The following is a 13,268-nucleotide window of genomic DNA, read 5'->3' on the forward strand; positions in this document are numbered from 1 at the left end:
ATATGTTCCACGCAAGAAATTGCAAAGTATGCCTACATATTTTTAAGATCTCCTTTTGTAGGTCAGGTCTTTACTATGATGTGTATACAGTAGGAGTGTAGACGTTTGAAAGCGGAGGTGACACAAACAAGAGGAGGGCTCCAACTGTCTCTTGGAGTCTTCACAACACATAGCAGTGTTATAAATCTCGGTTTTCTCACAAAATAGGGTCTTTGATCAGTTTAAGATGACTATACCATGATTGTGCTTGAGACAGTAATAATGGGTCTCTCCAAGTGTGTAAGCAATGCCGTATTTTACTTTCAGAGAGCTCTGTAGATTACCCCTCACAGATAGAGTGGTGGTTGACAGCAGTTCCTCTATCACTTTTACAATGAAGCTAATTCGAAAAATTTGTAATACGAGGCAAAGCTGTACTGAAGAATGAGCAAAGAAAAACATCTTCAATAAATTGGGAATATTGAGACCTGCATTTTGGCTCACAGTCAACTCTCTGGTACTGCTACCCTCATCCACTCTGGCCTGAAAAGAAAGTGATATCACTTTTCTAGGTATCCTTAGTTCATTGTCATTTGAATAGAAGAGATGGAGTGGTGAATGGGTCAGTACGGTGTGAAGGAGTTGCTACTGCTTAACAATGAAAAATGAACGATGCGTGACTGTTGCTATTACTACTAATGATGGTAGGGGGAAGGTGTGGTTGAATTACAGGTAGGCAAGTGCAAAGCATCGAATACAAACAATTTGCTAATTTGCAGGTTAAAAAAAAAAAAGTTTGTGAATTTTGTCCCTATGAAGCTTTCAGAAAAGTAAAGGGGAGGCTTTAGGGTCCTTTGAGGCAATGGGAGACCGTTCCCACTGCTGAAAGGATCCACAAGCAGCCATGAGGCAGTACAAGAGAAAAAAGCTGGCAAGTGCCTCCAGGCAGCGCCCCCTGCTCCAGATCACTGCTGTACTTAGCACCTTCTAACCCAATATTGCTAACTTGCAAAAAACGTGACCTCTTCCGCTCAAGCTGTCCAATGAGTTCCACCTCTATGTTTCTACATCTCCTCTCTACCCATCACACCTGTGTTGGTAGGCTTGCAGCAAGAAGTCATCGAGAATATAGGATGCTTCACCCACTCCTCACCCTTAAGCAGGAAATCCTGAATTGCTGTGGTGCTTGGGGGTGTAATTTTGCTTTGGGCAAAGTCAAATGAAGTTGGGATAGTTTGGCTGGCTTCATCAGTGACAAAGTTCCTGACTTTACCAAACTTTTTTTGGGAACGGTAAAACTTTGCCCACTGCCCCTTACAAGAGAATATAAAATGTCCTATCTATTGTGAAGGAAAGTTTCAATTCTATTAGGACGTGGAGGCGAGGATTATGCTTTACTCTTCCTTTAATTTCCGCTCAGCAGCCTTATAACATAAGAAATACGAAAGACTACAAATCCCAAGAGTCATTGTACTAGAAAACAACAGCAACAACTATAGAGGCAGTCCCATTTGAACAATAGCAAGGAACAGCACTTCCTCTTTCTTCGGGTGAAACAGATGTTTTCCCACTTTCCGTTTAATAGTCTTGCTTCTGATCCGACCCTGCGAAAGAACAAAGGGAAACCATATCAGGTAAAATGAACATCAAATAAAACGTCAAAACACTTATTATAAGACAAGCATATAGATTAGTGAAATTTGTTTCAAAGAAACACATTCAATAATCCATAGAGAAATCAATGTACCCCAGTAAATGACAGATATCAACATTATTAACGGTGTGCAGACAAAACATCAAGTTGGAAATATCGAACTACAGAAATATCGAGTCCTAAATATTGTGAGTCAGAAATATCGACAGCAAGAATATCGTTGTCAATAAAATTGATTTGAAGGTAGGAAATATCGTTTTTATAAATATAGAAGTCATTAATATAGTTTGCAAAACTATACTTGTTTAAAATATTGACTTTTTAATTAGTGTTATGTATTTTAGTATATATTTTAAATGTATGTGATGTATTCTTTTGTATAAGTATTGTTTATGTTTTTTTAATAAATGTGTTACATTTTTATTAGTTATCAATTTTATTTTAATAAAAGTTTGCTTTTTTTAGTTCTGTAGTGGGTGGTGGGTTTATAGGGGAATAGGGTGGGAAGTAATTTAATTATAATACATTATTGATCTTGTTTTATTTAATAAAATTGATTTAATTGAGATTTTATAGTGTTAATTGTGGGCAGTAATTTATTTTTTATTAATTATTAATTAGTTGTTAATTAATATTAAATAATTGAAAATTAAAAATGGAAATTGTGTAATTAATTTTAGGTGTGGATGTGGGGTTTATATAGGGTAGTGTGGGAAGTTAATTAATTGTTGTGTTTTAATTTGTTTTTTAATTAATAATATTTATTTAATTGATCATTAATTATATTAATTATGGAAGTACATTTTATTTTTAATTTAGATGTGGGTTGTGGATTGTGTGGTGTTATAGGGTGGGATGTAATACAATACATGTATGTAATAATGTTTTTGTTTATAAATAATTTCAAACTAAAAATGTTTGTTTGAAAAATATTTTTAATTTGTATTTAATATAATATTAGTAGGTATTTAAAATGATATGTTTTAATTTTTTAAATATTAAATATCTAAGTATTTTATTTTTTTACATATTTATATATTTTTTAAATATATTTTGTTTTTTTAAATATTTGTTGTTGTTGATATTTTGTTTATTTTTTGTTTTTAATCAACTGGAGTGGGAATGCTAATTTGTATTCCTTTGCAATCTAACACTTTCCCTACTGTTGCACTGACTGGAGCAAGAATAGTAAATTGTGTCCCTCCGCTAGCCATCACTTTCCCTACTGTTACACTCACTGGAGTGGGAATAGTAATTTTTACCCCTCCTCTATCCAACACTTTCCCTACTGTTGCACTCCTTGGAGTGGGAATAGGCATTTTTATCCCTGCGCTGGCCAACACTTTCCATACTGTTGCACTTACTGGAGTGGGAATAGTGATTTTTACCCCTCCGCTATCAAAACACTTTCCCCACTGTTGCATTGACTAGAGTGGGAAATGGAAGTTTAAATAGTTGAAGGTTTTAATTAATAATAGAATTTTCTTAACATAAATTTTATGCTATTGGTATATGTGTATATATATATATATATATATATTCACAGAAAAAACCATAGGTTTCACACATGTTATAGTTAGGTGGATATTTCACTCGTAAAAAACCAATGAAATTCCCCCGTTATAGTTAGTTCAGATAACTATAACTCGCGCGCCCGCAATCCACTGCACATGACATCACATATTACATCACTCATGACATGGTCAGTGGCATCACTCATGACATCACTGATGACATCATCCTTGTGATAGAGTGGCGGTCGCGCGAGTTATAGTTATCTGAACTAACTATAACGGGGGAATTTCATTGGTTTTTTACGAGTGAAATATCCACCTAACTATAACATGTGTGAAACCTATGTTTTTTTCTGTGAATTTGCAAGGTTTTTTAAATGCTAATTCCTAACTATAACGTGTGTGAAACCTATTGTTTTTTCAGTGAATTTGTACGGTTTTTTTAAATGCTAATTTATTTATGTATTATTATTTTTTTTATATATTTATTTTACAATAAACTACGTATTAAAAATGATTTTTTTTTTTTTTGGTTTTCACCCTGCGATTTAAAAAAAAAATACAAAAATTTGGGGGGGGATTTTTCAGGGTGCGCGCGCTGTGCGCGCACCCCCACGATTTAAAAAATCGGGGCCTTCGGGGTCCTTCAGGGACCCCCTGACAAAGGCTAGGGGGTCAGGAACTCTCTACCCTGCCCCCTTTTCACGTTCGCCACCTTCCTTTTTCACTCTCGCTCTGAAAACAAACAAAATGGCGGCCGACACTTCCTGATTTCGACCGATTCGAACGTTGACTAACATGTAACCACCAATCAGAATTACGCTCGCGCACGTTAGGGTGCTCGCACGGTGCGCGCACCCTGCACGCGTATAGATATATATATGCTTTTAAATGCTATTTTCTCCGGAAATATTGAACAGATTTACACCAGACTTGCAAAAGGCACTTCCTTGACCTTATGGCTACCTCTCTGCCAAATTTCAAGTAATTCTGTTCAGCCGTTCGGGCTGTAGCTGCGACTAAAGGTCCTATGGAGAAATGCATGGGGAAAACGCGTTTTGGGACCCCCCTTTTTTCTCGGCCCCCGCTTGACGAATAACCCCGAGACTTTCAGGGTAGGAGCTGAACGGAGCGCCCCATTAGTTTTGAAAATTTCGCGAGGATTCGTCAACCGGCGCCAAAGTTATTCAAAATAGAATTTTGAGATTTCCTATGGAAACACGGTCCTAACTATAACTATCTACTGGCGACCGCCAGTAGATAATAAATATATATATATATATTCACTGAAAAAACCATCATGATGTCATCAGTGATGTCATGAGTGATGTCACTGACCATGTCATGAGTGATGTAATATGTGACGTCATCAGCAGTGCATTGCGGGCGCGCGAGTTATAGTTAGCTGAACTAACTATAACGGGGGAATTTCAATGGTTTTGTACGAGTGAAAAGTCCAGCTAACTATAACGCCCCTGAAACCTATGGTTTTTACAGTGAATTTCTAAGGTTTTTTAAATGCTAATTCCTAACTATAACGTGCCTGAAACCTATGATTTCTCAGTGAATTTCAAAGGTTTTTTAAATGCTAATTTCTAACTATGACTACAGAGATAGGACATGTGAAGAAAGGAGAAAAAACGCACAGAAAGAAAAAAAAAATGCAGAAAGAAGCAACAGAAGTCCTCAAAGACGAAGAAAAGTGCAGGAAGAAGGATAACGTGCAGAAGGAACAAACAGAAGAGCAGAAAGAAGCCTTGTTGCAAAATCATCCTGTACCCTCATCTTTTTCAGACGGATACTGGTGGTAACTGAGTCTGACTAACCAGTCCTAGAGCCAGTGCTATGTTAAAAGACACTCAGAATACAGTGAAAACACCTACATACACTAGGGAACACTATGCGTTGGGGTCCCCCTGTGATCAGCATGACCTCCTCTGTAAGCCCCTAGTATATAATAGGGCAGGGGATTAAAACTACCTCTTAAAACGTGCCACAGGGCGTGTTTGCACACGTCACCTCAGGCCCCGTCCCCTCACTTCACCACTGTGTAAACGCGCCCTGTGGCCATTCTAAGTTGAGAGATTAAGTCCCCTTGAATCCTAAGGGTCCCTAGGGTCAAACTAGCTCACTAGGTACCTCCAGTAAGCGCCACAGAGCTGCGTTGCATAGAGGTGTAAAAAGGGGCGTGGCTTCAGAACACCTGTCTGCAACGCAGCTCCCTGGCTCACACTGGTGATACCTGTTGGGCTAGTTGGCCCTCAGGGACCCTCAGTATTGAAGGGGAATTAATTCCCCAACATACAACTGGCCAGGGGGCGCGTTTGCAGAGTGCTGCAAGGAGGGGGCGTGGCCTCCAGCGCGATGCCGTTCTTTTATTTATTTCATTTTTTTAAGAAGGAGGGCTGTGTGGCCTCCCTTCTTTTTCTAATTTACTGGACCTGGGGACCCCATCCCCCAGGGCCTGCACCCTAATTTTTTTTGTTGAAAAAAATTAATTTGGCCCTCCCAAGGCCTTAATCGGCCCAGGGGACCCCAACCCCCGAATCATGGCCTTTTTTTAATTTAAATTCTTTAGGAGGGGGCTGCGTTGCCCTCCTCCTCAGGCCACTTATGGCTCCGGGGACCCCATCCCCCGGGGCCGGCCTTTGTTTTTTATTATTTTAAAAATATATATATATTTATAGAAACACCTAGGACATGCTGGACAAACCGTATGTACCTATCACCATGACGATTTATGTGATATTCATTAAAAGGCGACTATGCATAGAATGAATCCACATGGAATGTATTTACACAGCTAGTGAAGCTCTGACGTGTCTGACGCCCTACCGTGCCTAATCCCGGCGCCCCCGCCGGTGGGTACTCTCCAAGTAGACACCCTTGTTGTTTATTTATACAAACATGGGTAGCTATTGACGGGCACATTTAATATACACGCACACCAAGCCATTCAAAGGGGATTCGACAAAAATTCAACCAAACTATGCAAGAAACCCCCCTCACGTTTAATAAAAAACACATCCACCGCCGGATGTGTAATACTTTTTATTTTACTTTCTGGAAAGGAGACGAACCTCACTTGAGAGTCACAGCGTGCTCCTGGCTGAGCCCAATGCTGTGTTACACCCACCAGTGCCCGCCGATTGCCTCACACCTCTGTGTTGTATTCCACCAGCTAGTGCGTATGCTATGACACTCTGCCTGTGCTATCTCGCGCTCTCCAATGAATCTGTCATTGAGCACAATGTATTGCATATTGTATTTCACGCCCCGGTTCATCTTATATCACACTTTTTGGTGCATAGTTTATACCATATACTACATCTAGTTTTCATTTTCAATCGTGCTCTCAGGACTATGTTCTATATAACACTGCGTCCACCTACCCTTTTCACGGGCATTACATTTTGCGATGGGGGTGGAGGGTCAGGGGGTGTTTCTGCCAAGTGAGCCCGGAGTCACAGTCACAAACGTCCTCTTCTTCCTGAATAAAAGTGAGATTATGCTGCATACTTGTTCATATTTTAAGTAGTTCGCATAGACACACATTTTAAAAACAGTAAAGTTCCTAATACCCACCTTCTCTGAACAGTTAGCTTGCTGCCCCATCCACCTCCTCCCTATCCTCTGTTGTCTGAATCCATGGACTAGCCTCCTCCCTCCTGCCATGCATGGACTGATGTGCTGCCACTGCCCTCCATTTAGCATGATGTACCAGTCCACTCCTCCTGCCCTCCATTGCCCAATTCTATGGCCCATCATTGACCTCCTGCTTAGCCTCTGTGCTTAGCTTGCTACCCCTATTCTCCTCCCCCCTGCCCTCCGATGTCTTTGTGCATGCCCCTGCTCCATCCTTTTTGCCCACTATGTTCCATGGACCTGCCACTCCTATCTACTCTGAGTGTTCTGTTGAGCGGCCACTCCCCTCCCACCTGCCTAGCATTGTCAGATGACTGTAACCTGTCCCTGCCACCTCCACCCTGCCTGTCCACATGCCATGCCCCTATCCCCTTCCTCCTGTCCTCCATGGTCCATTTTACTGCCACACCCTTCTGCCCTCCCTGATCTGTTGTGCTGCAACTGCTCCTCCTGCCTGTCCCGCACGGTCTGTTGTGAGGCCCCTTCCCCTGAACTCTCTTGTCTGTGCCCAGGTCCTGACCCTCCCTTCTATCCTCCATGGTCCTTTGTGCATGCCCCTGTACCCTCCTTCTTGCCCATCATAGCCATTGTGCTGCCACTAACCCTCCCGCTTGCCATGCATGGTCTTCTGTCCTGCCATGGCCCCTCCCACCTTCCCTGTGTGGTCAGCTAGCTGCCCCTGACCCCCTCCCACCTTCCCTCCATGGTCTGTGTGTATGCCACCATAGTCTCATTGTTGCTCTCCATGGTGTGTCTTGTTTCTAGTGCCCATCCTGCCTGACCTCCATGGTCATCTTGCTGCTCCTGCCCTGCCACCTTGCCCCACAGCCCTCTGTTTCCATGTGCAGGCCCCCTATTCCCTCCCTCCTGGCTTGTCTGTTCCATTGTAATGCCCCTGATCCGTCCCTCCTGCCCTTTATGGTCTGTTATACTGCAGCTTTCTCTCCTGTCTGTCCATTATGGTCAGCTAGCTACCATTGCCTCTTTCCCATCTGTTCTCTGTTGTCCATGTGCATGGTCCTGTCCCCTCACTATTGCTGTCTATGGATTGTTGTGCTGCACTCCCGTCCCGCATGCACTGTGTGGTGTATTGTGCTGCTGCAAACCCTGATGCCTGCCCTGTAGGGTCAGTTTGGTGCACCTCTCCATGTCCCTCCTGTCCTCTGTTCTCCGAGTCCATGTCCCTACCCCAATTCCTCCTGCCTACCATGATTCAATGTACCATACTTGTGAACATTTTGAACTTGGTAAGAGGGAGATTTTGAAAAAAAACTGGGGTATTGATTTTCCCCTTTGAGTTACATTGAAAAAGAGGAGATTGTATACAGGAGACAGATCAAATAAAGCCCATTTGAGCTTAAAAACATTGGACGTTTCCTGGCTGAAACGGGTCTGTTGGCATGTATGGTTGTACTACCACTGCCTCTTCCTTCTGCCCACAATGGTCTATTATATTGCCACAGCCTCTCTTGCCAGTCCTGTATTGTTGGTTTGTTGCCCCTGCCCCCCTTTCCACTGTCCTCCATAGTCTGTTGTGCTGCCACTGCCCTTCCTGCCTGCCCAGTGTGGTCAAATTGTTGCCTCTGCACTCTCCTACCTGCCTTCAATTTTCAGAGTCGGTGCCCCTGGCCTCTGCCTCTCAACAGTATCCCAATGAACAACTGGATTGCTAACATTCTATATTTATTACAAAAGTGTGGAATGCCTGACGTCATCTTGATGTAATCAAAACTGTAATACCTAGAGTATTTCCTTTAGAAATTACATATATGAGAGGGTCTTATTTGCATTAAAATTATGGTTAGTGCTCTAAAAAACTAAAATGAGGACATATTTTCTGAGTTTTCAAATAGCGACAAAGAACTTTTAAATTATTTGTAATCTTTATGTTTTTTTATCCAGTTGACCACTTGATTAAATGTTGCACCTTGGCGAGAGGATGTGGTGTTACTTGCAGAGCTGCAGACTTTGCAACTGGGGAACCAGGTTGGTGTTTCTGCTTCAGCTCAACATTCTGTGATTGTGGTCAAATCACTTAATCTCCCCATGTCTACAACCAAAATGAATTTGATCTTGTGTGATGTAACCAATGCTCATGTAAAGCATTCCAATACCTGACAAGTCTGCACTATATAAAACTGCAAATACACAAAAAATAAGTGTTTTGCACACTTCTGTCATTGGGCTACATGTGGGCTACATCTGGGTGATATTTGTGCTGCATTTAGGCTCTTTTGTGTCTGGTGGCCGTCTTGGGAGATTTATTTGTTATGAAGTTTCCTAATTTCCTCATTTACTGCAGTCTCCTCAGTAGGAAATGCTTTCAGTTTTTTACTTTGATTCCATCAAGAAGGTATACAGATATGTCACACATTTGCCATAAATTCTGAATGTTAGCACTCTAGTTGCTCATTAGATCACTGTAGTAAAGCTACTGCTCACCACGGAAGTCTGCTGCTGGTATTAAAGGTGCATGTTTCAGTCTGCATATCAGAATTTTTTAATGAAATAGAAGAGGATTTGAGAAGTCACTCAAAATGTGCCCTAATTTTTCTTTCTTCAGCACTAATCATAATTTCTATGGCAAAATGAACCCCCTCATTGTGTTCCTTTTTAAATTAAATGTTTTAAGTGTTACCAGTTTATTCCAATCAAGATAGCTTCAGGTGTGCCATACTTTTGTCATAAGTAAGACAGTAAGCACTCTAGTTGTTCTTAAGAACACTCTGGGACATTCTGTCATTAGGCTATACTTGGGCTACATCTGGGTGATATTTGGGCTACATTTGGGCTCTTTTGCCTCTGGTGGCCATCTTGGGAGATTTATTTGTTATGAAGTTTCCTAATTTCCTCATTTAATGCAGTCTCCTCAGTGGGAATACTTTCAGTTTTTTATTTTGTTTCCATCAAGAAGGCATTCAGATGTGTCACACATTTGCCATAAATTCTGAATGTTAGCACTCTAGTTGCTCATTAGATCACTGTAGTAAAACTACTGCTCACCAGGGAAGTCTGCTGCTGGTATTCAAAGTGCATGTTTCAGTCTGCATGTCAGAATTTGTTTATGAAATAGAAGAGGATTTGAGAAGTCAAAATGTGCCCTAATTTTTCTTTCTGCAGAACTAATCATAATTTCTATGGCAAAATGAACCCCCTCATTTTGTTCCTTTGTAAATTAAATGTTTTAAGTGTTACCACTTTATTCCAATCAAGATGGCTTCAGGTGTGCCATACTTTTGTCATAAGTAAGACTGTTAGCGCTCTAGTTGTTTGTTAGAACACTCTGGGACATTCTGTCATTGGGCTATACTTGGGCTACATCTGGGTGATATTTGGGCTACATTTGGGCTCTTTTGTCTCTGGTGGGCATCTTGGGAGATTTATTTGTTATGAAGTTTCCTAATTTCCTCATTTACTGCAGTCTCCTCAGTAGGAAATACTTTCAGTTTTTTACTTTGATTCCATCAAGAAGGCATTCAGATGTGTCCCAAATTTGCCATAAATTCAGAATGTTAGCACTCTAGTTGCTCATTAGATCACTGTAGTAAAGCTACTGCTCACCAGGGAAGTCTGCTGCTGGTATTCAAAGTGCATGTTTCAGTCTGCATGTCAGAATTTTTTTATGACATAGAAGAGGATTTGAGAAGTCAAAATGTGCCCTAATTTTTCTTTCTGCAGCACTAATCATAATTTCTATGGCAAAATGAATCCCCTCATTGTGTTCCTTTGTAAATTAAATGTTTTAAGTGTTACCACTTTATTCCATTCAAGATGGCTTCAGGTATGCCATACTTTTGTCATAAGTAAGACTGTTAGCGTTCTAGTTGTTCGTTAGAACACTCTGGGACATTCTGTCATTGGGCTATACTTGGGCTACATCTGGGTGATATTTGGGCTACATTTGGGCTCTTTTGTTTCTGGTGGCCATTTTCGGAGACTTATTAGTTATGATGTTTCCTAATTTCCTCATTTACTACAGTCTCCTCAGTAGGAAATACTTTCAGTTTTTTACTTTGATTCCATCAAGAAGGCATTCAGATGTGTCCCAAATTTGCCATAAATTCAGAATGTTAGCACTCTAGTTGCTTATTAGATGACTGTAGTAAAGCTACTGCTCACCAGGGAAGTCTGTTGCTGGTATTTCAGTCTGCATGTCAGAATTTTTTAATGAAATAGAAGAGGATTTGAGAAGTCACTCAAAATGTGCCCTAATTTTTCTTTCTGCAGCACTAATCATACTTTCTATGGCAAAATGAACCCCCTCATTTTGTTCCTTTTTAAATTAAATGTTTTAAGAATTACCACTTTATTGCAACCAAGATGGCTGCAGGTGTGCCATACGTTTGTCATAAGTAGGACTGTTAGCGCTCTAGTTGTTCTTTAGAACACTCTGGGAAGCTGCAGTAGAACACAAAGGAATCAACTGACAGTCTCTGCCCTTGTTGGATGTACATGTTTTACTGAGAATGTCAGACTTCATTCTCACATGACTGAGAAAGATCATGTGAATTTACAGAAAATATGCTCTCAGTTAGCTTATAGATCACCTTCCAAACCTCTGTGGGAAAAGCATGAGAAAATAGTTTTCTCTCAAACATGATTCATGATATCACAGCAGAAGGCTTTTTCACATGGTAAAATCACCTTAGAACACACCACAAATCTTAAAATGAGTATGGTACTATCAACAAATGATTTTTAATGTAACTAAAGTCTTAAAACCTTCTATTAACTGCAATGCTTTTTAATGAGGTGCTATCATGTATATTGGTCCCAAGATGGCTGCCAACACTTCTTGGATGAAGTGCTGACAGCCAATCAGATCTCACGATGAGATGTGTGGTTAGGCTCCGCCCAGATATATATGTGATTTTACTTTTGATTTTCTCAGGAACTACTGAACGGATTTACACCATTTAAGCAAAAGGCACATGCCTGACCTGAGGACTACCTCTTTGCCAAATTTCAAGTAATTCTGTTCAGTCTATACCTTCGACTAAAGGTCCTATGGGAAAATGCATGGGGAAAACGCGTTTTGGGACCCCCCTTTTTTCTCAGCCCCCGCTTGACGAATCACCCGAGACTTTCAGGGTAGGAGCTGAGCGAAGCGTCCCATTAGTTTTGAAAATTTCACGAAGATAAGTCAACCGGCGCCAAAGTTATTCAAAATAGAATTTTCAGATTTCCTATGGGAACTCGGTCCTAACTATAACTATCTACTGGCGACCGCCAGTAGATCATATTAATTTGTACAATTTTTATATATAATTTACCGTGATCAAGACCAGTGTGGTTGAAACACGTAGGTTGAGTGAGTTGGCTTTCAATAAAGAACTGGAAATTGCCTGGGGAGAGCAGCGTTATTTTAGTTTTCGTTGGAGAATATGTTTTCGGGGATAGTCCAGCCCTGACGCATGCACCAGCTGTGCAAATTGTGCCCTTTATTGTGGACTGTTTTGATGGTAAATATATATATATGTATATAAGGGTCCTTCATGAGGATATTCCAATGTTTGTTCATAATCCTGATAATTACATGATTTTCTTTACTGTAGGTTAGAATCAATCTGATCTGTGAATTGATCTTTTTCTGTGTCTCATTGCTTTTTTCTTTTCTTGTCAGTACTGTTTGTACCCGAGATATTGTCTGCTACCTTGCTTTTGCCTTCCCTTAACATATGCTGGTTTATATCCTCTCTTCCAGTATTTACACGCTGTTTCTTCTATTTTTTATTTCTAAATCCTTCTCATCTGAGCAGTTCCGTTTCATTCTTAGCAACTCCACATATGGTATGCTCTTGATTAGGGAATTCGAATGAAAGCTAAAGCCATGTAAGATACTGTTTATTGCTGTAGGCTTGCAATATACTGTAGTCTTGATTATGCCTTGGTCTATGTTTACTTGTAAATTCTGGAATTGAACAATTGTTGTGCTGATGTGATACGTGAATTTCAAACCTGTATAATTTTTGTTCAACAAATTGAAATACTGAATACATTCATCAGTCGTGCCATTCCATATGGCAAAAAGATTGTCGATGAGCCACAGCAATATTTTTGTCTGTGTGTTGGTCCTTCTCTTCTCCCCAAGCCACCGTCTTCTCCCACCACCCCATGGTGAATTTTTCGTAGGTTGGAGACAAGGAAACTCACATAGCAGATCCACAGATCTGGCACTACAGTTGCTGATCAAATAGAAAGATGTTATTTCTGAGACATATTTCAGCCATCTCCTTAATCACTGTGGAACGTTTCAGGTATTTAATGTCTTTTTGACATAGGAAATATTCAAGTGCGCCTAATCCCATCTCATGGTTAATAGAGGTATAGAGGGATACCACGTAGATAGTGACAAGGAGATACCCATCCTGCCAATGTGTGTTTTTCAAAATCCTCAAAAAGTTGCCAGTGTCCTTTATATAAGTGTTCAATGGTGTTGCCATAGGCGCTAGAAAGTAATCAACATAGTCCAAGAT

General features: G+C 40.5%; 1 protein-coding gene across 3 annotated transcripts in view; it reads right to left on the reverse strand.

Moving 5' to 3' along the window:
* Positions 1–1,366: 1,366 nt before the first annotated feature.
* The window catches only part of LOC146867062 (uncharacterized), a 251,555-nt gene continuing 239,653 nt past the window's right edge, over positions 1,367–13,268 (reverse strand). For all 3 annotated transcript variants that reach the window (XR_014966059.1, XM_085614794.1, XM_085614797.1), the window contains one exon: positions 1,367–1,583. Coding sequence is in view for 2 of the 3 variants with exons in the window: in XM_085614794.1 (XP_085470920.1) it covers positions 1,473–1,583 (111 nt within the window). In the remaining variant the exon portion in view is untranslated. The remainder of the gene's footprint in view (positions 1,584–13,268) is intronic.

The sequence above is a fragment of the Triturus cristatus genome, chromosome 1_2, assembly GCF_964204655.1.
Source record: "Triturus cristatus chromosome 1_2, aTriCri1.1, whole genome shotgun sequence".
Classification (NCBI taxonomy): Eukaryota; Metazoa; Chordata; class Amphibia; order Caudata; family Salamandridae; genus Triturus; species Triturus cristatus.